The 26,756-nt window shown below is 51.5% G+C and overlaps 1 protein-coding gene across 2 annotated transcripts; it reads right to left on the bottom strand.

The window, feature by feature from the left end:
- Positions 1-8,740: 8,740 nt before the first annotated feature.
- On the bottom strand, positions 8,741-25,896 carry LOC101319215 (annexin A8). Of its 2 annotated transcripts, none has more exons than XM_033842495.2 (12): positions 25,748-25,896; positions 21,193-21,283; positions 20,060-20,154; positions 18,619-18,732; positions 16,249-16,339; positions 15,396-15,475; positions 14,895-14,954; positions 14,240-14,333; positions 13,889-13,984; positions 11,874-11,932; positions 10,573-10,695; positions 8,741-9,644 (listed from the first exon to the last, which is right to left on the bottom strand). In XM_033842495.2, the coding sequence occupies exons 1-12, from the start codon at positions 25,766-25,768 to the stop codon at positions 9,585-9,587; spliced, it is 984 nt and encodes a 327-aa protein (XP_033698386.1). In that variant the 5' UTR covers positions 25,769-25,896; the 3' UTR covers positions 8,741-9,584. The 2 variants fall into 2 exon arrangements, with proteins under 2 accessions (XP_033698386.1, XP_033698385.1); XM_033842494.2 differs by having other exon boundaries at positions 21,193-21,301; positions 25,748-25,853.
- Between the last annotated feature and the right edge of the window lie 860 nt (positions 25,897-26,756).

The following is a 26,756-nucleotide window of genomic DNA, read 5'->3' as shown; positions in this document are numbered from 1 at the left end:
AAAAAATGTTCAACATCATTAGTCAGTAGGTAAATGCAAATCAAAACCACAATAAGATACCACCATACACTCGCTAGGATGGCTTTAATAAAAGAGATAATAATAAGTGTCTATGATGAAGTGGAGAAACTGGAAAACTTATACATTGTTGGTGGGAATATAAAATGGTTCAGTCATTTTGGAAAATCGTTTGGCAGTTCCTCAAAAAGTGAAATGAAGAATTACCATATGACCAAGTAATTCCACTCCTAGGTATATATTCAAGAATTTGAAAATATATGCCCTCACAAAATCTCTTATCGGTATATTCATGACAGTATTACCCATAATAGCCAGAAAGTAGAAACAATCCAAATGTCCATCAACTGATGAAGGGATAAACAAATGTGGTATTGCATTCTGGTAGTGGGAGAGAGAATTAACCAGGGAAACATGGCTAATTCACTAAACTCACTAAAAGGAAGAAAGGACATGGGCTGACAATTCATAGGAAAACAAGTACAAAGGGCTTTTTACATGCAAAAAGCATCACGTGTTCAAAACCACTTGCTGTAGGAAGACAAATTAAAATGTCAATTTATTACTTTACTCACCAGATTAGCAATGATCAAATTTTGAAAATTTACTGTATTAGTGCGAGGGTTAGGAAACTGGTACTTTGCTTCTTTATTGATGAGAATGTCAGTTTGGGAGCAATTTGGCAAAATTTATCTCAGTTACCATTCCACATGCCCTTTGATCCATGCACTATATTTTAGGAGTCTATCCTATGACTGTACTGTATGAAGTCATACGAGGACGGTTATTGCAGCATATTTTCAATAACAAACAACCCCAAACATCCTAAATGTCCATTGAGCAGTGACTTGCATTTATCATATTACCCAACAACTGCATTCCTGGAAATTTATTAGAGAAATTAAAATTTAAGTCCACACACAAACTGCATTCAAATGTTCATAGCAGCTTTATTTATAATATTTCTATTGATGACTAATTCACGTACAATGAAATGGACAAATCATAAGTTTTACAATTCATTATGTTTGGCAAATGCATGCACTCCTATAATCCACTCTTTATAAGATTTAGAACATTGCTAACATCCCAGAAAGTTCCTTTGTTCCCCTTCCAGTTAATCTCTGCTACATCACAGCATCCCCAAATCCCAGGGCAATTAGTAGTCTGATTTCTTTCATCGTATATTAGTTTTCAACCATAATTCAAAAAGAATTATGTGCTAAAATGTTCATTGCAGCTCTATTTACAATAACCAGGACATGGAAGCAACCTAAGTGCCCATCAACAGATGAACAGATAAAGAAGATGTGGCACCTAGATACACTGGAATATTACTCAGCCATAAAAAGAAACGAAATTGAGTTATTTGCGGTGAGGTGGATGGACCTAGAGTCTGTCATACAAAATGAAGTAAGTCAGAAAGAGAAAAACAAATACCGTATGCTAACACATACATATGGAATCTAAAAAAAAAAAAAGGTTCTGAAGAACATAGGAGCAGGACAGGAATAAAGATGCAGATGTAGAGAATGGACTTGAGGACCTGGGGAGGGGGAAGGGGAAGCTGGGATGAAGTGAGAGAGTGGCATGGACTAATATATACTACCAAATGTAAAATAGCTAGCTAGTGGGAAGTAGCCGCATAGCATAGGGAGATCCGCTCAGTGCTTTGTGACCACCTAGAGGGGTGGGATAGGGAGAGTGGGAGGCAGACGCAAGAGGGAGGAGAAATGGGGATATATGTATACGTATAGCTGATTCACTTTGTTGTACAGCAGAATCTAACACACCATGGTAAAGCAATTATGCTTCAATAAAGATGTTAAAAAAAAGTATATTAGTTTTCATATACATGGAATCACACACCGTATATTCCTTTATGTCTGGCTTCTTTTGGTCAGGAACATGTTTCTGAGATTCTTCTGTGTTGTAATGTACATCAGTAGTTCATTTCCTTTTTATTGCCTGTTAGTGTTCCATTGTACGGATACACCACAATTTGTTTATTTATTCCTCTGTGGATAGATGTTTGGATTGTTTCTCATTTTCTTCTTTTATGAATAAGGCTTCTGTGAACATTGTCTCTAAGTCTTTTTGTTAGAGATGAGTGTTCACTCCTTTTGGATAGAAACCTAAAAATGGAATTGCTGGATCATACAATAGGGAATATATTTGAATTTATAAGAAACAACCAACTATTTGCAAAAGTCTTTGCATCGTTTACTTTCTCACTGGCAAAATAGATGAGCCTATTTGAAATTTTTGATGATTATGCAGTTTTTATGTGAGTATTGGCTATATTCCTTTGTGAAGTGTTTTCTCAAGACTTTTGCCCATTTTTAAATTGGGCTTTTTATTATTGAATTGTAGAAATTCTTTTTCTCCAGCTTTATCAAGATATAATTGACCTATAACATTGTGTAAGTTGGAAGTATACAATTATGTGTTGTAAAATGCTTATCATCATAGCATTAGTTAACACCTGTATCACATCACATAATTACCGTTTGTTTTGTTTTGAGAACATTTAAGATCTACTCTCTTATCAGCTTTCAAGTATATAATACAGCATTAAAACCACAATCACTCTGCTGTACATTAGATCTCCAGAGCTCATTCATCTTATAACTGGAAGTTTGTACTCTTTGACTAAGAGTTGTACGAATTCTTAACTATTCTGGCATCAAGTGCCTTGTTTGGTATGTTTTGTGAATACTTTCTCCCAGTCTAACTGGGAGATGGATCATTTTTTTTAAAAAATTATTTATTTTATTTATTTATTTTTGGCTGTGTTGGGTCTTCGTTGCTGTGCGCGGGCTTTCTCTAGTTGCCGTGAGCGGGGGCTACTCTTCGTTGCGGTGCGCAGGCTTCTCCTTGTGGTGGCTTCTCTTGCTGCGGAGCACGGGCTCTAGGCGCGCTGGCTTCAGTAGTTGTGGCTTGCGGGCCCTAGAGCGCAGGCGCACGGGCTTAGTTTCTCCGCAGCATGTGGAATCTTCCTGGACTAGGGATCAAACCCGTGTCTCCTGCATTGACAGGTGGATTCTTAACCACTGAGCCACCAGGGAAGTCCTCTATTCATTTTTCTACTGGCAAAGTTTAAAATTTTGGTAAGGTTCAATTTATCAATGTTTTTCCATTGTAGTTACTGCTTTCTCTGTCTTGTCTAAGAAATATTTTCTTATCCTAAGATGGTGAAGATATTCTGTCTATTCGAGAAGCTTTTAAGTTTATTTCTATGATTTATCTCTAATTTTCTTTTTTACCAGATGCACATTACATTTAATATTTAAAAAGTAACTAATTAAAGAAAAACATGTAGGAGTCAGTAGCGTTGAAGTCCAAGGTGTATCTTTATTGTGTCCAGCCAGGTGGCCTTGGGCATTTGCCTCCCCAGGGAACAAAGTGGGCTAAGGAAGTGAGTGCAACAGTGACCCACTGAGGGTCAGTGCAGGTAAGTTTTTTTTTTTTTTTAACATCTTTATTGGAGTATAATTGCTTTACAATGGTGTGTTAGTTTCTGCTGTATAACAAAGTGAATCAGCTATACGTATACATATATCCCCATATCCCCTCCCTCTTGCGTCTCCCTCCCACCCTCCCTATCCCACCCCTCTAGGTGGTCACAAAGCACCGAGCTGATCTCCCAGTGCTATGTGGCTGCTTCCCACTAGCTATCTATTTTACGTTTGGTAGTGTATATATGTCCATGCCACTCTCACTTCGTCCCAGCTTACCCTTCGCCCTCCCTGTGTCCTCAAGTCCATTCTCTACGTCTGCGTCTTTATTCCTGTCCTGCTCCTAGGATCTTCATAACCAAGTGTTTTTGAAATCTAATTGGAGAAGCTTACTGCTCTGCAGTGGGGACGCTCCAGAAAGCTGATATAAGAAAACGTGGAACTCCCCGTACCCAGTGCTGACGAGGGCCAGGGATCCCCCTCCACAGCGCCTCAGCCCTCTCTTCCTGGGCAGTGGGTGTCCACCCCTTTCTGCTAATTCGAGTCTAGGCCAGCTTGGGGCTTCCTGCCGCACCCATGCAAGGCTGGGCTCTGCCTGCTTGTGCGAGGGTGCTATTTGCTCTCTGGGGGGCAGAGGAGGCTTTACAATTCACATACGGTCACACAGGGAGCTGGGGAGGAGCGCAGAGCAGTGACTTCACCTAAGGTGTGGAAATGTCTGCCCCTGCTGGTGTGTTCCTTCAGAACACAGATCTAGGAATGGGAACAGAGGAATAAAGGCAGCCTAGGAAGGGGAGGAGGGGCTGAAACGAAGGGCAACATGGGGCAATGGGCCCCGGTCAGACTGGCACAGGGAGACCCAGGGAACACGGCAGAGTCTGGTGTTTGTGGTGAGTCGGTTCACCCTAGGTTAATCAGTGAGGGCCTATATCGCAACAGGCCAGGGGCAGAGCTTAGATGACTGACTTCTGTCTCAATTAGGATCAATTTATGACAGGGTGGGATGGAGGTGAGGGAGGGGAAACTTATCTGTGAGGAGCTGCAAACAGCAGACACAGGGGATGTGGGACAGGGCAGTCATGACTCACCCATGGCTAACCTGGTCACTCTGGCAGCAAGGCATTCTGGGAGTAAGAGAAATACTGAGTTCTGGAGAGGAAGGCTTGGCTGTAAAGCTGTGGTCCTGTGTCGGAGCTGACTGGCCCAGACAGAGTGAGGCAAGCGTGTCCAGTCAAAACTGAGTGTCAGGCACCCCCAGGTTTTGGGTCTGGGAGACGCTGATGGGAGTCTAGCTCCAGAGCACATCGCAGAGGTGGTGTAAGCCCTAATCTCCAAGCTGGTAGCCCCAGAATTCCATCACAGCACAGCCCCAGGGCCAGGCCCAGAGCCAGGAGCAGGCTGGCAGGGGAACAAAGGTATCCCAGGCCACCGGGGTGTCAGACAGGTCCACTTCAGCCCAATCCCATGAGAGAACTTGGACACCTACTCAGGTGTCCTTGGACACCTACCCCAGAACCTCACACTCAGGCTCAGGGCTCACAGAGCTATTTCAGAATTTATGGGCTGATGGTGAGAGCTATGGAAATCAACACCCACTCCTCACTACGGGGACAGGGATGCAGTGGCCTGGGGCTACATCACAACCCCATAGAAAGATTTCACTTCCCAGGATCAGGACAGAGAGTGTCGAAGCTCAGCTTCCCCCTTGGGAATTATCTCCAGGACCACAAAGCACTAGGCAGGAAGGGTGGTGGGAGTTGCTGTCGGTAGCTGCAACAGCTTCAGCTCTGGGCTCCCCTCCTCCAGACTCACGCAGGCACACTCACCTTGGTAGCGCTGCCGGAAATCTTACTAAGTTCCATCCCAGATGCCCCTTGCCTGAGCCCTGAAAGGCTCCGGTTGCCCTGGAAGCAGTTTGAGCTTCTCAGCCTGATACCTCCCTGGCTCGGCTGCTGACTTTCCCAGCATTCCTGCAGTCTGATAGAGACCAGACTGCTTGGATGTTTGCCTTACTCCCTCTGCCTGGAATGTTCTTCCCTGTCCTGTCTAACTGATAAGCACTGAGTCATCCTCTGAGACCCTGCTCAAGCATCGCCTTCTTTATGAAGACGTACCTGGCCAGCTCCAACCTGGTTGCAGTTAGAATGCTTGGCCGCAGTAACAGACAACGTAAGGTGTTGACCACAAATCTATTCCTCCTTTTGCTTCTTACCAAAGTATGCTGATTTTGTCCAAGTAGTCAACCCTCAGCAAAATGACCCCTTGCTCAAGGAGGAAGTAGAAAGAGGCCAGGCCCAGCATGCTAGCCCTGTCCCCCTGGTGGCAAGAAGCCAACACTGGTGGGCGTGTGCTCGATTCTGGCCACTGCCCGAGTGCCCCACGGGATGGTGGTCAGGTGTGACGAGCTCTTACAAAGGGCCTCCATCAGGGATTGATTCGCTGGGCTTGTTTGTCACTGCAGTGTCAGAAACTGAAACAGGGCCCAGTGCCAAGTAGGGGCCAAAAGAGTTGCAAGAAGCTGCTTCCCTGTTAGATCCTTTTCGGGATTGTTTTCATCGGGTTGGCTGAGCAGGCATCCCTCCTCGGGGGAGTTCACAAGGCCCAGAGCGTCTTCTCAGAATCAGAGACGGTGAAGGACTGGCTCAGGCTCCATGGCTATTGGGTCTTCTGTCCTCCCAAAGTCCATGCTCTTGTTTGTTGTTGTTTGTTCAAAAATATTCACGGAATGCTGGCTATGTACCAGCCACTGCATGTTCACAAATGAACAAAACCAAGCTCCTGCCCTCAAGGGGCTTTTTGGAAGGAGACACATAAACAGATAATTATCCTCTGATGTCATAAGGGCAGTGATTCTGTGCAATAGAGAGACTTCTTGGTTGCTAACAAGAACATTCTCTCTGGATAGTATAAGCAGAAAAGGAATTTATGAAAGGTCATTTGATAGCTCACAGAATCCAGTACCCAATGAAAACGATGTCTCAATCACGTAGTAGGACAAACTCTGAACTCAGTTGACTAGAGCAGCTTCTGCCCTTCCCCGCCAGGCATTGCAATGGAAGAAAATGAATCCAGTTTCAGAGAATGGGAAATCTTGGATCTGAGGATATCGAGGAAGTCCATGAATATATAATGTATCATAGAGAGTTAGAAAATAAAACAACATTTTTCGTTCTAGAACCACGAGCAGGGCACACATACTCTCTCATTTTCCTTCTTTGCTGAAATCAAACTGACCAGACCTCCAATTGCAGAAGTATTGTACTTTAGGAAAGGGACTGTTTTCATCAGAAGTACCCCAATGCTTATTCCAGCAAAAACGATTTGGAGGTAGAGGACACTATCAGTGTCCTGGCCAGGTTCCTTTGCCAGTCGGTGCCCCTTTCCCCCACCAGTGGCCACAAGAGTCAGCTAATAACACCTAGCTGGCCCCTTCTCTGGAGAATGCCCTCAGCTAGAGAGGAGCCGTCTCACAGGGCGGGCACACGACCCCCCAAGCTGCTCTAGCTGTGACGCTGGGAGGAGAGAGCATCTTTCCAATCTGAGGAGACCTGCTGCTTCCACCCTGTGGGGATGGGGGGAGATCCACTGGGAGTGACAATGAACTGCACGGTTCTGCTAAACAGATTTCCTTGCTGGGCACATAGTTGGACATCACCACGTTTCCTAGGCCGTCTCCTTGGCTGTAGCTTTCTTGAGGTTCCTGTTTGGACATGTCAAGCCAGTTTTGGGGTGGGTCACAAGGGAATCTTTTGCCCAGAGAACCAGCATTCCAAAGGACTGCAGGGCGGAGGGATCTTCTAAGTCCTTTCTGAAGGGCTTTGGCTGAAAGTGACTCAGTGACTCAGCACTGGAAGAAAGTCCAGGGGGGCACTTGAACAAAAAAAGAAAAAAGAATCATTACCACCCGAGAGCCTCACCCGAGGCCTGACAGACAGCCCCGAAACCCAGGAGTAAGGATGAGGCCTGGCCCTGCAGGGGTCCCTTAGACCCTGCTCCAGCCCTACAGACAGCAGCCATGCACGTGGGGCAGTTGTGCTGCATGAGTTGTGCAATATTTTAAACTACTTGTTCAGAGTTTAAGAGAATGGCCACCAAATTCTTTGACATTTGTCCCATTGACAGATGGGGACTGTGTTTCCTTCCCTTGAAGCTGGGCTGGATTGTGATGACTTTGACCAATAGGGCATGACGGAAGTGATCTGTGTGAGGTTTTGTCACAGAAGCAAATGCATCCCTGAGCCGCCACATAAGGGCTTCCACTACCCTGGGCCCCAACTCTGGTGAGGTCACATGTAGGAGTGTTAGGGGACAGTCCCAGCTGAGCCCAGCCTTCCAGCCGTCTCACCAGCACCCAGCATGTGAGTGAAGAAGCCTCCAGATGATTCCAGCCTCTGCCCTAGAGTTCTCTTGACATTTGGGTCTTCCTGACAGAGTCTCCAGACTTGCTGGAGCAGAGACAAGTTATCCGCACTGGGCAACAGGTCTGAATTCCTGACCTACAGAACCCAGGAGCATCATAAAATGATGGTTTTCTACCACTACCTTTGAGGTGGTTTGAAAGCAGCAATTGCAGCAGGGTTTCCACCCCTGCAGGTAAAGGTAAGGAATCTGAGGCTCAGACACACACACACACGAAGTGATTAGGTCAGAGTCACAAGAGCCAGCGCAGCGCAGAGCCAGAATCTACCTCTCCTCTGTGTGAGCTCAAAGCCCCACTGATCTGCCTCGCTCTTTGCTCCCAGGTATTTCCTCCCCAAAGCTGCGTATTAATCTGCCCTTTAATAAAGCATCATTGTTATGTGATGACCTGCATGGGGAAAGCCTGGTCCTGCCCTACAGACCCCTGGCAGGAGCTGTGATGAGATGCTTGTCAATGAATTGAAGTCCCGCCGATGTGGCGTGACATCTGGACCTGACATGGACATGTATAAACATATTGTCTAGCCCTGAAAACAAACAAACGATTCTCAGGGTTGCACTCTATAAAAGTTTCTAGTTTGCAAACTGGAAAATGTGTGGAGGAGTTGGCCCCACACCGGGCTTTAAGAGGGACAGTTGAAGGGACTGGGGACATTTAGCTTTGACAGAAGAAGCCTTGGCAGAATATGTGGGCTGTCTTCAGAGATCAGAAATGTTGTTAGTGGGAAAGGATAAGCTTTGTAGCCCTAGATGGCCTAGTCTGGAGAGTAGACTCTATGGGGTAGAATTTGGCTAATCAAAGGGGTCCTACTTTGGTCACCTCTAAAAATCCAAAGACACTTACGTTCCAATGTACAAATCTTTATTGTTCTGAAAAGCACAACACAGGTATCTCAGCTTCTCCTGCCACCAGTTCCTATTGCCACTTGGTGAGGATTAGAGATTCTCCAGGCTTGCATCATGGGAGGAAGGAGCACTAATTTGGTCAAGGACTAGAGAAGCCCAAGCCTCTTAGAACACAGTGTCCTTGTGTCAGGCCATTAATTTTCAGCTTTCTCTGTTGGTAGGATGATGAGAGAATTTTTCTTCTACTTATAGCCTAGTATTTTAAAATGAAGCTGGTGAATGAATGTTGGTGATAGCCCACTTGGTCTGGATATATGTGTTCCTTTCTCAGCTGCCCACAAGCATGTGTTCAGAAAGAAACAGGCTCTCACGGCCTTCTCTGGTTGCCTGAAAGACAGGCATATCAGCTGAGACACTTATTAAAATTCCATATTGTCTGGTCTATTCTCTGCAGATCTCAGATTAGTAGATGGGAGTGGGCTGAGAGCCTAGGGGACTCTGTGATCAGTCAGGCTTGGGAAGCTCCTGGGTAGGGAGAAAGAAATCATCACGAGCCCCTGTCGACCCCTTCATGCTGAGGTATTTGTCAGATCAGATATATGCTAAGGTTGGCGATGTGCTCACACCTGAAAATGACTTGGGAAGACAGTGGAAGTAGGAGCCCCAGGCTGATCCTTACTTCTGGGTCAGGGAAACTGGCTGGAAAGCATTGGAAGCTGGGAGATAGAGGATTGAAAGCTGTGCTGTGGTCCCCCAACCCCCATCCCCACCCATGGCCAAGGTTGAGCAAGCAGGACCCAGTGGCTCCACCTTCCTGGCCTTTGCTCTTGTCCTTCTGAGCCTTCAGGGGTCACTGCCCACCAGGTTCAGCAGGGCATTCTTGTAGTCGCTGCTTGTGTCTTCCTGAGGACAGGAGGGACGTGAGAATTAGAAGGGGGGTTGGTTTGTGACATTGGCTTGACTTGGAGTCACCTCCATCAGGAGCAGCTGCTCTTATTACTAGGAGTTGTGCTTCTCTGGGGGAGACCCGGCACATCCCTCTACAGGTTCCTATGCCACAGGCCCCTCACCGTCACCCGTCTTTCTTTGTTTTCCATTTCAGGCTGTTTCTATTGCCACCCCCAATCCCCTACCACCTACCGCCCCATTCTGAAACATCTTAAAGCAGAAGTGTCTTTTTAGCATATCGTAAGCTATGTGTGTCTTGGAAAGTGTAGTGAACAACGGACACTTGTAGAGTAACCAGAGGCTTGACTTAATAGCCAGTGAAGACCTAGGGATATATTTCTCATGACTTGACTTCTGTTATTGAAGCCGTCAAGGCCTCATTTGGTGTTAATGGCCAGAAGAGCTATTTCTCTTGAAGTCATAGCAGTGTGATAATCACTGTGTTTTCTCAGCTCTAGAACGTTCACTAATTGGAATCAGGTTAGGCAGCCCACTGGAGCTCATATGATTTATGTCCTTCAATTTTTGCTGTCAGGACTACCTGTATCTGTATTTGAATGCTACACCTCGACTCCTACTAAACTATTTACTCTCACTGACTCTTCCGATATCCTTCTGCAAGGATTCGGTGTGTCATTTTCAAAGGGGCAACCGTAACTCAAATGCAAAGCTAACTTTCTGGATGAAACGTACAGGGGCCTCCACTAGCGACACCGACCTCCTTGCTGACCCCTGTACCTAGCACACAGCAATGAATGCAAGCGTGTGATACCCACTGAGGAGGGACGGACACGTGTGACTCGTGACATTGGTCACAGCACTCAGGTTCCCCGGTAAGGTCTCTGTTTAAAACTGCTGTTAGACATGGGAACTCATGGCTCACCACGATCATGCTGCTGAGGGTCTTGCCGTACATCTCCTTGAACCGACACTTGATGAGATTTAAGTCGATCTCACTCCTCGAAACGATGATTCTTATCAGGGTCCCATCGTGAGTTCCAGCTCCCTGGATAAGACACAGCAGTCAACCATCACTTCTTGCCTTCCCGGTCCATCTCTGTGATAACGGACAGATCTATGCTGGGTTCAGGGGGCTTTCGTAGGGGATGGAGGTACAGGAATGAGCCTCCGCTCTAGCAATGAAGCACTGAGAGGGATGCGCTGAGGGATGCGCTGAGGGATCCCTTGATCTCTTCTCACTCACTGCTCGTTTGTCTCTTATTAGACGCCAAACGCCCCAGATGGCAGTGTGTGTTTGATTTGCTACATCAGATTCTAGACTGCTCCAGGAATAAGGCCTCTTCCTAGGGTAGCCACATCATGAAATCAGCTTCACTGGCCAATTCACGTGCAGGACCCTCCTACTCACTTTCATCCTTGATCACTCTCATGTCAGAGGGAGCCACGTGACCAAGCGAATCCCATGCCCTCTCTCATTTCCTGGCCAGATGTAGCCAGAGAGCTTGGGGTTCTTGCTTCAGGTGATGTTAGCAACCATCAATCAGAGAAGGTGGGCTGACTTTAATCTCCAGGAATTATTTTCACTATCTATCTTCCACTGTGGTTCCAGATACCAGAGCCTCCCCTGATAGGAATGTCTTGAACATCTGAGTGGCCAGTGCCGCCTTTTGGACAACAGGCAACCCCAGATGGGCACCCTGGCACACGCAGGGTTGTTGAACTGCTGTGTGTGGCAATCTCCCTCTTAAACATGCCCGTTCAAAGGATGCCTTGACCTCCTGGCAATCCTGACCTGTGCTTTGTCAAGGAGGCCACGTGGGCAATGATGCATAAATAAAATCATGAATAAAAAAGACAATTGCACTGGCTTGGACTCAAATCAACACTTTGCCACCTACTAGCTGTGTGACCTTGACCACAAGCCTTGGTTTCACGCCCTCTGGGAGGGCAGGTTACTACATAAGTTTCACAGGATTGTGGTGAGAGTTCAGTACCATGAACACCTGTTGAATGCGCCTACTCAAATTCAGCCTTCAGGAGCTGTGGCTTCCCTTCCCTAGCTTGGTTTGCCCTTTGAGAACTAAAACCATTCTGGTCCACAAGGAGGCTGGGATGAGAGGAGACCCAAGTGTCGAAGACTTGGGTGGTGGCTCTGAGCTCCTTGGCTTTGCAGTTGTGGCGTGTAGGACTGAAGGTCAGGCGCACAGAAGACAGAACAGTTACCTTCATGGCATAGTAGAGGCGCTCTGCAAAGTAGCTGTGGAGGTTCCGGGTGCATTTCACTGGCAAACAGGAAAGTTCTGTTAGCAACCAGAGGTTGTAGGCGACATTGTATACATGTTTATTTAGTTATGTCTTGCTTTGGGTCTTAAGGGTTAGTGTTGTGCAAGTCTTGGCCTATTTATCTGTGCTCTGCCTAGTCCTAAAATGAGAGGCTCTGTGTCAGGAGGGGTGGGGCAGGGAAGGAAGCCCAGGGCACTGGGCACAGGTGCAAAGGCCGAGAGTAGGCAGACAAAAGGGCGAGGTGTGAAACGCACTGGGACCCACAGGGCTGGTCTGGCTCATCAGAGCACAGCTCCACCAAGGGAGTCCCTGGGCTCTTACATTCCAGACACAGCTTCACCAAGAACCTAGCCACACAGCTCCATGGAGGAGCCACCGTTGTGGTGACCACTGGCCTCTGAGTGCCTGCTTTACATGTCACCTCTCAGAGGGCCCCTGCAGATTGAATTCTCCTGTGACAGATGGGTTTTGGACCCAGAGCGAGAAAGCACCCGGGGCATCTGGCCCTATCCTCGCTTTCAGGGATGCTGTTTCAGAGACTTGGTGTCTGGGTGGGGAGGTTGGTGTTTTAATCCAAGGTGGCAGAAAGAGCGAGGGCTTTGAGGGAGGTAGGCATGAGTTTGAACCCTGCTTGATGGTACCAGGTGCCTAGTGACTTGATCTCCCTGCCTTGCACCATCCTCACGTGTGAAGTGTGATGAGTCTTCAAGGATAAACAAACAGGAAGTGCCCAGCACACCAGGGCCCGGCATAGCCTTGCTTTTCCCTGCCTGTAGATTTTATTCAGGAGTTGTTTAAATCGGATCCAGGGGCTGCCTTTGGAAGCTGAGACTGGAGCAGGAGGCATGCATAGATGCTCCGACATAGATTGGATTTATCACAGCAGTCAAAGACAGCTGGGAGAGTCAGATGCCCCAGTTTACCCCCGTGGACCAGGACACACTGTGCAGCTCCCCTGGCTGCTCGGCACACAATGGGCACAGCCTGGTGTGGAGGTGACCTTGGCTCCATCATGGGAGGGAGGAGGGAAGTCCCTCTGCCCTGGGCCTCAGTTCTTCACTCTGCAATGACTCCGCTCCCTGTCAACTTTGGCTCTGGACCCCAGGATGTGCTCTGCAACCTGTCCTCCTACATGAATCTGACCTCATGCTTCGTGGAAGGTTCTCAGTGTTCCCCTAGTGTCAGACCACCGATCACTCAGTTTGGATTCCAAATACACATCATCATTTCTTCAATCAGCAACTGCGGCAGGGACCAAACCCCCGGCTAAAGTCCAGCTGGGTGACTTCAGGGCTTCAGTCAGAGCCGGAATGTTCCTTGTGCGGCTGCTGTGGGTGAGCACAGGCCCTGGGCCCTGCACAATCCTGCACGTGTGCACGCACACACACGCACACACACTCACACGCACAACTCTCGCACACACACTCATGTGCACACTCTCGCGCGCACACACATGTGCACACACGCGTGCACACACTCTCGCACACACTCACACACTTAGACGTGCACATGCATGCACACTCACGCACGCACACACTCACACACACCCACTCGCGCCCGCACACACGCATACAGTCTCACTCGCACACATATGCAAGCACACACACTCATGCAACACGTGCACACACTCACATGCACACACTCACGCGCACACACTCACGCACACGCACATACGTGATGACACACTCATACGGCACTGGGCACTCTGTGGGCAGCACAGAGAACAATCTCTGGCACACTGAGGACACGAGGGCCTCCCCTAGTAGCTCCAGTGTCCTGGGTGAAGGGCACATGCTGAGAGTGGCGGCTGGTGTGGAGGTTGGCTTTGAAGGTGAACATAGGGACCCAGCACTTGCTGTTGCACCCTGGGCCCTTCGCCCTTTGGTGCTGCCCCACTTCTGAGCCCCAGGGCCAGCGGACACACGTGAGCCCGAGCGCGGAGCTCCGTCTCTCACCCACTGTGAGCATGGCCTCCTCCAGTGAGCCGTGGGTCTCACTCTTGATGCTGTCCTCAATGCTCTTGCTGGCCATTTTCTCATAGTCCTCAAACACTGTGGAGAGACGCCTTCTCTCAGGGGACACGCACATCTCAGCGCGACGCCCCCCAGCATCTCAAATAGGAGACTGCACGTCAGTGCACCACCCCGACCTCCACTTGGCTGCTGGGGAAAGGGTCCAGGGCTCCTTGGCTCTTTCCCCAGCTCCATGATTTGACAAGGCCACGCACTGGGTATTCAGTGTGAAGGGAGAGGACCTAGAGCCAGGGTGCCTCCCTGTCCCCCAGGACCTCCCTACCTCCCCGGTACCTCTCATCAGGTGTGTGGCACTGCGCGTGCACAGGATGGTGATGAATTTCATCTCATCAGTCCCACAAATCTTCTCACCCGCTGCGTAGAGATCCTGGCATTGGGACACCCACGACAACCAGTGAAGGCGAGCAAGGGGGGTGAAGAACAGCCCCCCATCCACCCTGCCAGGTTGGCATTCTCCTCTGCTCGATCATCTTTTTGACTGGGAGCCTGCTATCCCCGTGGTTAAATTCTCTTCTCGATACCGGGCTGCTCTAGGAACTGCCCCGCCTCCCCTCCGGGGCTTTGCTCTGCCTCTGGGCGCCTTCAAGAGCTCTGCCAGCAGGCAGACCTATAGAGAGCTCAATGCACACATCTGGGCCTCAGAGGCCCAGCATCCCTGGGTTCATAGGCTGTTCCTGCCCGGGCAGAGCTTCAGTGAACCCCACCCAAATCAATCTCCTTCCTCCCCTCCACCCTCACTTCCCTTTGCAGACACCAGAGGGTAAAGGCCTGCAGAGAGCTGAGCCAGGGCCCAGCCTAGCATCAGAGAAAACCCCTGTGGACAGAGGGGCTGGGTGAGGTTTTTAGGCTTCAGCACCCTGGAGTCTAGATGGCAGAGGGTGGGGTTCAGGGTGGCCCGCAGGGCAGAGCTGCTGAGGGGTAGCCTTACCTGTGCATCTTGCAGGGCCAGTCCTGGGTCCACGAAGCCACACAAGTCATCTCTGCTGCCCTAGGAACAGAAGAGGCGACTCTGTAAGGCAGGCTGGCTGAGCAGAGCAGCCGGGACAGAGGGGACAGCCCGGTAGGAAGACAGGCAGTTATTCTCTCCAGGCCTTGGCCTCTCATCCATAAAGGGAGAGTCATAAGGAATGTCCCGTAAGGAGCTGCGGGACTCAGTGAGCAAAAGTGAGCCACGTGCCTGCCATGGGGCCTGGTGGGAGGGACCTGCTCAGTGACGGGCCCTCTCCTACTTTCTGGAGAGGTGCCGGGGCTCTGCCATGAGGACACTCCGAGCCCGCTGGGATGTACCCAGTGAGCCCAGGCCCCAGTGGCTGTACCACACCCTTGCCCCCCACCCCACCCCAGCAGCTTTGCCCAAGAGCCACTCTCTGAGGGGGGATTGGTGGGGATCCCCCAGACAAGGGGCTCCCAGGAGCCTGGGCTGTGATACCTGCAGGAGGCACACCAGGATCCTCTCCAGGTAGCCGCTGGTGTCTGCTTGGATGTCTTCCTCCAGGCTGGACCAATAGTCTGCAGGGGATCAGGACCATGAGGCTCAGACCTGCTTCCCTCCTCCTCGCCCCATTTCTCACCCTTTTCCTGACTAAAGCCTTCCAGGAGAGATGAGTCCTTGGCACAGGGAGAGTTTGCTCTGTCCAGGTGTCTGAGTGGCAGAGGCTCCCTGCTGGTGGTTGTTCAGACCTAGGAAGCAACATGGGTTGCCAGCCAAGCTCGAAGCACAAAGATGGGCCAGGCCAGAGAGCCAGGGGCTGCTGATTGAGCCTTATTTCATCACGTGGTTCGGCAAATCCAGGAACTTCCGGTGGACTCCCCACCAGGCAGACATTGTGGAGGATGGGCTTTGCCTCGCAGCCCACGAGAGCTGGCTAGGGCTCCACACCCGCCACTGCAACGGGGCCCTGCATGGTCCCCAGGGTCAGCCTGTGCCTGGCCAGGAAGGTGTCAGCCCCGCCCACAGCTGACACAGCCAGCGGCCCGCAGTGCTGCCACACTGTCAAGGGGCAGAGAACTTAATGGGTGCATGCCCTCCCCCGCAGCAGCCCATGCGCTTAGGGAGCTCAGAGACGGATCCCGACTCATATCCAATCTCACTGTCAGGCACGGGATTTGGCACACAGAAGGTGCTCAGCGTCTGTGTGTGGAAAAGCCCAGAAAGAATCCTTTCCAATGTGGCCCAGTACACGGCTTGTCTCTTATTTGCCGCTAGGCTGCCAAAGCTCATGGTCATTCCCAAGCTAGCCTTTAACTCAGGGCCACATCCTCCCTCTTAGCAGGCCCCTTACCCTCCTCATATGCCTTCATTATCTCCTGCAGCTCGTTCTTGGTCCGAGAAGCCAGGATTTCAATGATGACGCCCTCTCTGGTTCCTAAGCCCTGTGGATAAAAACCTCTGCCTGCTGGAGAGCTCTGTCCACACCCTCCTGCTCTGTCCGCACTCTCTTTTGTCAAGAGGCAAAAGGAAGAGTCCTAGGACGAACCAGTTAGCGCTCTGCTGGGGGACCTCTGCTGGAGGATGTTACTGGGGGAGATCACGTGCATTTGTCTCCAGTGGTGGATACTTGTGGGCAAGTGATGTGATGGGAGAGCTGTGTCTCAGCTCAGCCCTCTATAGCTGGGTCGTCCCAAACAGGTCACTCCACCTCCCTGAGCCTGAGGGTCCTCATCAGGATACAGGGATAAGCCACCCCCACCCCGAAGGTGGAGATAATAGATGTAAAATGCCTGGCATGTCCACACAGTAAGTGCCCTTTCAATTTTTCTTTTCTTTCCTGCACTGTGCAGCATGTGGGATCTTAGTTCCCCAACCAGGGATCGAACCCGTGCCCCCTGAATTGGGAGCATGGAGTCTTAACCACTGGACCACCAAGGAAGTCCCTTTTCAATTTTTTTTTTTTTTTGGAGTAAGTACCCTTTCCTTCTTTCTTTTTTTAAATTAAATTAAATTATTTTTTTTTATACAGCAGGTTGGTATTAGTTATAAGTGCCCTTTTTTTTTTTTTTTTTTTTTTGCGGTATGCGGGCCTCTCACTGTTGTGGCCTCTCCTGTTGCAGAGCACAGGCTCCAGACGCGCAGGCTCAGAGGCCATGGCTCACAGGCCTAGCTGCTCCGCGGCATGTGGGATCCTCCCGGACCGGGGCATGAACCCGTGTCCCCTGCATCGGCAGGTGGACTCTCAACCACTGCGCCACCAGGGAAGCCCTATAAGTGCCCTTTCAATGGAGATGATTATTATTACTTGGTCCTGACTTCTTCTTAATCATCTTCGAATGCAAAAGGAGCAGTGGGAAGTAACGGGAAATTGGGGGACCAGGCACGAGACAGCAGAGGCTGGCTCCTAATTCCTGCACACCTGGTCTAGCAATGTCCTAAGAAGGACGAATTTTGGCTCCATCAAGGCCAGATGATGGCGGGGGCCAGTCTGTGTTTGGTGGCAGTCTGAGTGATAGGGACAGAGTAAAGGGACAAAGAAGGTGATTAAATAGTTAATCCCACTAGGGCATTGTCAGTAGAGAAAAAAAGTATGGGAAACCCCTGTAAGTTAATGATCACTCAAGAAACCAGGTTTGCTTAGCCACAAAACCAAGCAGGCTTGCTTAGCAACAAAACCGTGCAACAGAAGCATGGCCCCCAAACAATAAAACAATGGTGGAACGAGACCCACATCCTGCCCAGTGAACTCAGTAAGTTAATGATTCCTAGAACATGCTCCTCTGTGCACACTAAAAACAAAAATATAAGGAAGAGGTGACATTACACTGAAACCTGAGATGATTTACCATATTTTAGTATACGTCACATCCTTTTTGCTCATTTCCATTGCACCACGACAGTCCCGGTTTGACCATGAAACAAGAAACAAGGGACAAGAAAACTCCCCTGCCCGACATGGAGGAGGGAACTGATGATAGAAGCGTGAAGTCTACTCAAGAACGAGGAAGAAGGTGGTCTTCTCCCGCTCCCCACTCTTCCTTTCAGTAGGGCTTCCCTGGTGGCGCAGTGGGTTAAGAGTCTGCCTGCCAGTGCAGGGGACGTGGGTTCGAGCCCTGGTCCGGGAAGATCCCACACGCTGCGGAGCAACTAAGCCCGTGAGCCACACCTACTGAGCCTGCGTGCCACAACTAATGAAGCCCACGTGCCTGGAGCCCGTGCTCCGCAGCAAGAGAAGCCACCGCAATGAGAAGCCTGTGCACCACAACGAAGAGTAGCCCCCGCTCGCCGCAACTAGAGAAAGCCCATGTGCAGCAACGAAGACCCAATGCAGCCAAAAATAAATAAAAACAAAAAAACAAACAAAAAACAAACAAAAAAACTTGTAGCCCACTAAGTTCTTGGGGTGGCACCTTCTTGCCCACCTACTTGTAAGCCCCACAAGCGTCCTATTCTAATAAATCACTTCTTATCTATCACTTTGCCACTCACTGAATTCTTTCCGTGCTGAGAAGGAAGAACCTACGCTCTACCAAGTCCCGAAACATGTTGTATGATTTCACGAGCAGCAGGCTGCAAGCTTGCTGGGCTCGTTCCAAACAGTGGCTCAAGGGGAGCTCAGAGCTCCCTGTGCCAGGCTTTCTGGGGAAGGCAGTCCCGGGCATCGTTCCCCCACCCAGTCCTTGTAAGTGTTTCTGCCCCCGCCCCCCACTTGCTTGGTTACCTTCATGGCGTCGTACAGCTCCTTGGCTTCGTATCTGTATGGAGGGTACATGAGGGCTATGATGAGCCTCTCGAACTCGGCGCTCAGCTCCGACTTCAGCGTCTCGATGAGATCCTAAGGCAGGAGCAGGGAAGGGTGGTGCTCTGTGCGCTGTGTCCCCTGGAGTGCAGGCAGCGGGTGCTGGCTGGGCCCAGGGGCTCTGGCTGGATTTCCACGTGGGCTCTGCCACACGCTGGTGCTGGCTGGGGCTTCTTGGGCCAGCAACTCAGCCTCTCTAAGCATCCTTACCCTTTTCTGTGAAATAGAGACCTTGGTGCTCCTGCTTCATACCATTGCTTAGGCGATTGGTGGAGAGATGTCGAAATCCCTCTCAGCGCAGCGCCAGGCACACCATGAGCCCGAAATACAAGTCTGTCATTAAGCTCATCAAGTCCCTGTCACTTAGCCCATAGACACTCAATGAATGAGTGAAATGAATTAAGGACTCTATCTCACGTGTGTCTCCGTCTAAGGGCACTTATATTCGCAAGAAACCACAAGGCCACACCCAGCTGATCTCCCCTCACAGCACAGCGAAGGACCAAGGGCCTTGTCAGACCTGGATTTAAATCCCAACCTTGTTGCTTATAGGCTCTGGGATCCTGGACAACATCCTCCACCTCTCAGAACATGAGTTTCCTCTGACGTCGAATGCAGAGAATAATGCATCGTTGTGAAGGTTAAGAGAGAGAAATTATTTTTTACGAGAGCACATTGGGTTCTCCTATGGAGTGTTTGGGCTTCATCATTCATCTTCCTGGGTCACGTGTCCACATTGCCAATGTGTGCTAATGGAGGCTTCCGGCCACCACGGCTCTGTGTGCATTTATTCCTGTGTTTAGCTAGGATGCCGATGCCTCGCTCTGTCCTGGGGGCGGCGGGAGGAGGGACAAAGGGTCCAGGCAGCGTGCTCCCTGCCCTTGGATTTCGCCTGTGGCAGGAGGGAAGGGGCACGGGAAGAGCAGCTCCAACACGAGGAGACAGTCCTGCGGCACAGCACAGAGCAGAGTCCGGCCTGCATCTCTGGCGTGTGGGAAAGAGAAGGGCCTTCCAGTCTTGGGGAATAGGACAAGGAAAGCATAGAGGCAGGGAAACAGCTCAGGGATGGGGCCGTGGAGCAATTGTAAAGGAGCAAGTGAGAAGTTGGGAAAGGAGGTTGGGGCCAGACATCAGAAGGCTGGACCAAGCAGGGCTGTGGGGAGCCATCAGTAAGTTTTCAGAGTTAAATCTGATTTTCAGAGAAACAATGCATCATGTTTTTAGCATATGTCCCAAATGCCCCATGTTGCCAGTGGGCTGGGCTCTAGACCAGCTGGACCTCATCCAGCAAGGCCCTGCCTGCAAGGCTGTCTCTGGCAGCAGTGGTCCCTACAGCCCCCCGACCACAAGAGCCCCCCTTTACCTTGCCAAACTGAGCCATGAAGGACTTGGCGATCTGCTGCCTCTGTGCGTTGCTTCTCTGTGTGAGCACATCGATGATGGCCTGCTCGTTGGTCCCTGCAGGGGGCACAGTATGAGCACCCTCATTGCCCCTGGGGGACTGATGAGGGCTGGGGAGGAGGGAAGGCAGCTGCTTGGTGGCCAACCAGTGGGGACGCACCACCTGGAAACTCCCAAACCTGATGATTTTCGTGGTGTAGACAAGACAGAAAATCCATCTGTCCCCCCCGCCCACACAAGGTTGGGGTGCAGCCAGGCCCAGCCTCACAGCGATAGAATCTGAGGCCCCTCTGGTTATCTGATCTGCTCTGGACATCAGCTGGAAACTCCGGAGCTCAGGCAGTGGGACCTCCTGCCCTGACCTCCCTTGTGCTGGTGGCCATGGGGGAGGATGGGGACAGAGGGTCCAGAAAGCTGGATCTGAGTCCTGGCCCAGCAGCTGGGTGAGTAGAAGCCTCACCTCCCCAAGCGTCCACATTTTTCTTTGGGAAGTGGAGATAATAATAAAGATTCCACAGGGAGCAGAAGACGGAACATGATTTCTCAGCTTGTTTGGGAACGGCAGTTTTTGTTAATGCCCCAATTCACCAGTCAGAGCCGGTTAGAGGGTAAATCCTGCCTGCGTGACAGCACGAGGGCTGTCTGGGCCGGGTTATCCAAACCCCAGCCGGCCTCCGGCCAGCCCTTTCCTGCTCACAGGAAAGCAGGCGCTGGAGACAGGACGGTCAGCTCTGCACAGCTCCCAACATAGTCCCATCCGAAATTCAGTGACACGCAGGGTTCAGAGCTCTCGGGGCCGTTTTATGAGGGAGAAAGCGCAGACTGAATGGGGGGAGGTCTCTTGCACAAGGACTCGCAGGAACACACAGCAGATGGCCTCCCCCTCCCCACCCCCATTACTCACAACTGCCCTCCCCCCTCTCCAGTCTTGGGAGTCTGTGTAGACCTGTTCTGGAGAAGGTGGGCCCTGTGTGATTCTCTGGGTGCCAGAGGATTATGGGGAGACGCTCATTCCCAGGGCTGTGAGCAGAGGGGTCTTGAGCAGGGTGGGCAGAGCCCCAGAGAGTCACGGGGTTCTGGGTCAAGGCCACTCACCGATCCCCTTCATAGCTTTGTAGAGGGTCTCTGCGTCGGGGTCTGGGTTGAAGTGGCGACTGCTCTTCACCGAGACACCCTTCTGTTCAATCTGCAAGAGAAGCCACGCCTGCTCAAAGCAGGAATGTGGGGAAGGCAGCGCCCCTTGCAGCCAGCCCAGCAGGGTGAGCACCAGCTCGACCCCTGCAGACCAGCGGCTGAGCCTCCATCCGTCCTGGCCCTGCCCATCCATCCAGGGTGAGGGGAGGCCCAGGAGAGGCCGCAGCTTCTGGACATGCTAGTTTCCATCAGGTCGTGCTGAGGAAGGGGCACCTTTGTCCACTTTGCACTAGGTTGCCATATGGTCCTCTCAGGTCAGGGCTGCAGAAGACCCACGTGCCTATTAGCCCCTCGGCCAAGGGGAGGCCTGTCCTGCCAGCTCGGCCCTCAGGCTGGAAGGAGGGGCCTCCTGAGGAGGACTGGGTCGGCGCCACCCGGCCACCCTAAGAGGTGTAATCCCAGCTCTCAGCCCCAGTGCCAGCCCTGGGGAGTTGGGGCTGGAAGGCTCAGACGGTGTAGGGAAAGACCTCAAAGGTGGATGGCACTGTGGCCACTGCCAGAGCCTCTGTGCTGACTGTGGGGCAGCAAGAAGAGGCTCTAGAGACTGGACTCCAGCCTTCGGTGTTGGGAGCCTCATCTGTCTCCTGAGACTCCCACGGCCAGCTTCCCCGTGGGGACCACACCCCCACCCGCTCCTACACACCCAGCAGCCCCGTGCCACGTCTCCTCTGTAGCTCTGGGTCCTTAGATCCTCAGTTGGACATTTGTTTTCTCCTTACTTGCACTTCCTGGGTTTTTGTGACGATCAATGGACTTTAAGGAAAAAAATAAAAACAACCAAAAAATTTGGAGAGAGAGAGTTGGGGTAGGGGGCCTGGCCTGAGAAAAGATCAGCAGGGGTTTGGGGGGCCGCTGAAGAGGGAGAATCCTTCAGAGTCCAGTGATGGTTTTATTGCGGTGACAGGGCACAACAATGGAATCTCCTAGGAGATCTGTGAGGCCAGATGACCCAGGGGCTATTCACTCAGAGGCGTTAGCTGTGTAGGGAAGGGTACCCCCAGAGACAGTGGCCTGACTGTGAGGGATTGCTGGTTCCCCTTGGGGCTCTGTGGGACTGCCTTGTCTCCTGTGCAGAATGGCTGCAGAACGGCCCCTTGTTTTAACAGGCTGGCGCCAGCCAGAGCCACAAAACCTCTCCCATCCCCGCCCCATCCTGGGGCGTGGGCTCTGAATCAGGCTGCATCTCTCCCAGGCAGTGCCATCTGAGGGCAGGCAGCAGGAAGGGACAACCCTGCTCAAAGCTACAAGGACAGCGATCAAGCAAGGAAAGGCTTAGTGGAGCTGAACACGCTGCCTCCCTACTCCTTCTATCCACCCCTCATCCACTCATCTACTCTTCCACCTACCCACCTACCAATCCACTCATCCATGCATCCATCCAGCCATCCAGTCAGCCAGCCAGCCATCCACCTATCCAATCACCACATCCATCATTTTTTCCTCCCTTTCTTCCTTCCTTCCTGGCCCTGGTCAGATCCTGAAAATACAGAGCAGCTTCCCATCCATGGTATATCTGTAAGGATATTTCTTTTGAGTAAAAAGTCTTTCCATATCCTTTGCTTGAATTTCAAATATCTGGTGACAGATTTTCCTACTTTATTTCTTAGCACCATGTTTCACAGAAGAAATGACGAGAAGTAATCCCCTGTGCAAACTTCATCCAGAGAGCCTTTGTGCTCCCAGATGCTGCCAGCTGCATGCATGCATCTATTGCATCCCTTTTTTGTGGAGTCATGGGCAGCTGTGACTACTGTTAGTGATTTGAGCACCTCCTACGTGCCCGGCCTTGTGTGTTAGAGGCTTTAGGTGCTTTAGATGCAATGCTCTTCTTGCTGTCTCGGCCAGTCACACTAGGGAGCTACGAATGCCCCATTTTACAGCCTGGGCTTCGAGCGCCTGGTTACGCAAGGTGCGCAAGGTTACGCACCTAGTAAATGGTGGTGCAGGATTTAACCCACAGCCTGACTCAGAAACTAAGCTCTGTCTGCCGTCCCCATGCTCTCAATGACTCAACCTTTCCCAGACATGGAGTTTTCCCGGTACCCTTCGCTGAAGGAAACCTTGCCCACAGGAATGCAGGTCGTTTGTGAGCATGGGGTCATGTCAGATCTCAGTGCTAAGCTCTGGAGGCTGCCCAGGAGGGGCTCTCCCCCATCCCTTACCCCAGGCTGGCACTCAGGGGGCTGTGCAGCAGTGACTGACCAGGCCACGTGTGCCAGTCACCATGGAGTGGCCTACTCAGCGGGTCTGGGGTTGGGCTCCAGTGGCAATGTTTGTAACTAACGCCCTGGGGGTTGTGATTTCATTGCATTGGGGAGCCCCAGCCTTACCTCCCACGCTAAGGTGTTAGGGGGAAAAAAGACAAATCAGACCCCTCCCTGGTGGGTGGTTCTATCTACCCACTCCCCACTCCATGCTGGAGGAGGGGTCTGCCTAGGCCCTTGCCGGGTCTTGCACAGGGCAGGCTAGTCCACACAGGAACATTTTCACTGAAAAGGTGACTCAGCCTGGCTTGTGACTCTGTTACGTGTCTGTGAAGGTCTCAGGGGAGCTGCCACACCTTTGCCTTCCCCCATCACAGGGCTGCCCCGGAGAACTTGGGAGGCAGAACTTCATCTCCACAAGAGAGGCACAGACGGGCCCCCCTCAAGCTGATCTTTCACGCCCCTTGGCTGCCCTTGGCTTGTGGGTGGCCGAACCCCATAGAGTTTGAGCTCTGGCGTCAGGTTGCTCAGAGTCTAACCCAGACTCCAACACTTCGTAGTGTGGCAACCTTGGGCACCGTCTTAGTCTCCTTGTGGCTCCGTTTCTTCATCTGTGGGTAAGGATATTGGCATCTATATTGTACTGCAGAGGTGTACAGGCTCAAGTGAGATATTGACAGAGGAAGGTCCAGGGCACAGTAGGTGCTCAAGGAATGTCATTGTTATCCTGCCAGGTTGTCATCCAGCCTCCCTGCAAGGAGGCTTCTGCCTGCCTGTCTGGGTGGGCCCAAGGATGGGCCTTTGCCCCGTCCCACTGGGAGCAAGGCCCAAAGTCAGGCCACCTTGGGCAGCAGCTGACTTTGGAAAGTGCCCAGCACTGGACTCTCCCTGCCATGTCTGCCTCCTCAAAGCCTCGTTCCCCATCAGCCAGGATGAAGCTGGAGGCCTCCCTGGCCCTTGCCCTCTCCTGGCTGTTTCGCTGGGGCCAGATGGCTGCCACACCTTGCCCCTGCTCTCCTCTCTGTCCCACCTGTCCAGGCCCAGCATGTCTGAATCTGGGTTGTGATGTTTGTGACAAAGAGATTTCCTGAATTAGGATAAGCCCGGGTCACCCACTAAGACTCACAGAGAGCCTGGGGGCAGGGACAGAGAGAGACCCCAGTTCACACTAGACCCCCACCTGCTAGCTGTGGGACTGTGCAAGTTACTAGATATAGCTGAGGCTTGGTTACCTCATCTGTGAAGTGGAAATAGCAGCCCTGATATCCCAGGGCTGCCTGGGGATGAAATGAAGGGAGGTGTGCGGAGCACACAGCACTGTCTGCCCGGGAGACATCACCTGCTCCTCATCTTCGTCCCCCTTTTGTGTTTTCAACTCCTTAGCATGAGACAGCGTCGGACTCAAACCCAGATGAAACACTCCTGAGAATCTGTTCATTCACTGGACATGGGAGACTTGGGGGCAGGATGTGCTGTCCCCTTCACTCAGCCATCTGTCACTCTGTAAATTTCACTCATGGATTTCAAATGTGGAAGGCCCCTGTGGCCCAGGTCGTCCTCCCATCCCCTGAGGAGAAGACGTTGATGAGTCCTCTAACATCAGCCTAGTCAATCAGGTGACTCTCCAGCTCAAGGTCCTTCAATGGCTCCACATTGCTCTCAAGGTGGAGCCCAAGCTCCTTAGCCTGCCACGCACAGCTCTGCAGCACCCGGCCCTGCCTGCTTCTTTAGGTGCGTTTCCCCCGACTCTCTACCCTCCCATCCAGGACCCTCAGGCTTACTTCTCTTTAAAGCCAAGCTTCCCAGTCTTCTGAACCTTTGCACATACTGTTCCCTCTTTAAGGAAACATCTGCCTGATTCTCCCTAAACACACGCATGTGCATACACCGCACACACACACACACACACACACACACACACACACACACACACGCACATGCACACACATGGACATATGACTCAACAATGACTGCCCCTTGTTTCCAGCAGCCTGACCCCTCCCTTTGGGCTCCCCCAGCTCCTCAGCTTCCCCAGGTGCATTTCAAGGTTTCTTTATCTGCCCATCTCCCCTGTTCCCATCCTGGCCACCATGAATGCCTCTGGGACCGGGGCAGTATCTCCTTGTCTTCCTCCCCAGGGGGCAGCCCAGTCCTGTGCCTGCCCTGGCAGGAAACAGAGGGTTGCCCGAGCTGACCTCTCTCTAGGCCAACACCACGAGGGAACCCTCCACCTCCGCTTGCTCTGCACTTACCCAGGCTTTCCACCAGGCCATCTGGTTTACCTCAGCGTGCCTTTCGTCAGGGAGATGAAGATGTACCGGTCAGCCCTCCCTCCACTCTGAGACTCTGCACACTTGGCCCTGCTGCACTCAGAAGAGCAGGCGGCTTGGGGGTGGGTGTGGTGGCACCAGCATGCAGGCCCCAGGCCCCACCCCGTACCACACCTGCACACACCCCGCGCTGCCCCCGGGCTCTGGGCTCCTCCTGTGGCTCTCAGGCCCCACCCTGGCACCGGCCCAAATGCCCTGTGGAAACACACCGCTCGCCGCCAAATGTCTGAGCTGTGGCTGTTACACAGACTGGGAATGCTGAGCTCCAACCTGTGAAAACCCCACTTAGCAAACACGGGTCTTCATTCGGTCTTTGCTAGACCTGATCTATAAAAAGGAGTCTGTTTATTGCACGGCTTCTCCCCAGTGAACAATGTAATGGGGAGCTCTGCAAAGGACATAAAATAATGGCAGCCTCCGCTGGTTGGGGCGTCTCTATGCCTAGATCCCTCTTTAATCACTCTGTGCACTCTATCCTCTTTAATCTTTGCCACAAAAGTTAAATGGAAACTCCAAGGTTTAGATAATTGGAATAAATCACACTTCTGGTGGGAAAAAGCCACGTGATCCACCAGGCCTCTTGGACTTGCCGGCTCTGCCACGGGCCCTGCAGGACACGCTGGCTGCCAAGGGAGACAGGAACCTCTTGGAAAGAGGTTAATTCTTTCCTTTCTGGAGTTTGCCCTCCTTGGGGCCCCTGCCTAGAACATTCCTTAGCACCACTCTCCCCATGCCACCCCTTAACCTGCCCTTCAGGGTAAAGACCTTGTCTCAGCGACTACCCGGTAACCCCTCCATCCTGGGGTTACTTCCTCAGGGCTTCCAGAACCCCATTGCTCCTAGGGCCCCAGAGAAAAACAGTCCTACGCTGGTGTGACTTGCATTCAGTGAAACCTCTCAGGGTGTTGATGAAAAATTAATTGGTTGATCT

The sequence above is a fragment of the Tursiops truncatus genome, chromosome 16 (genome assembly GCF_011762595.2).
Source record: "Tursiops truncatus isolate mTurTru1 chromosome 16, mTurTru1.mat.Y, whole genome shotgun sequence".
In the NCBI taxonomy this organism is placed as follows: domain Eukaryota; kingdom Metazoa; phylum Chordata; class Mammalia; order Artiodactyla; family Delphinidae; genus Tursiops; species Tursiops truncatus.
The sequence above is the reverse complement of the archived record's forward strand: the minus strand, read 5'-3'. Positions and strand labels throughout refer to the sequence as shown.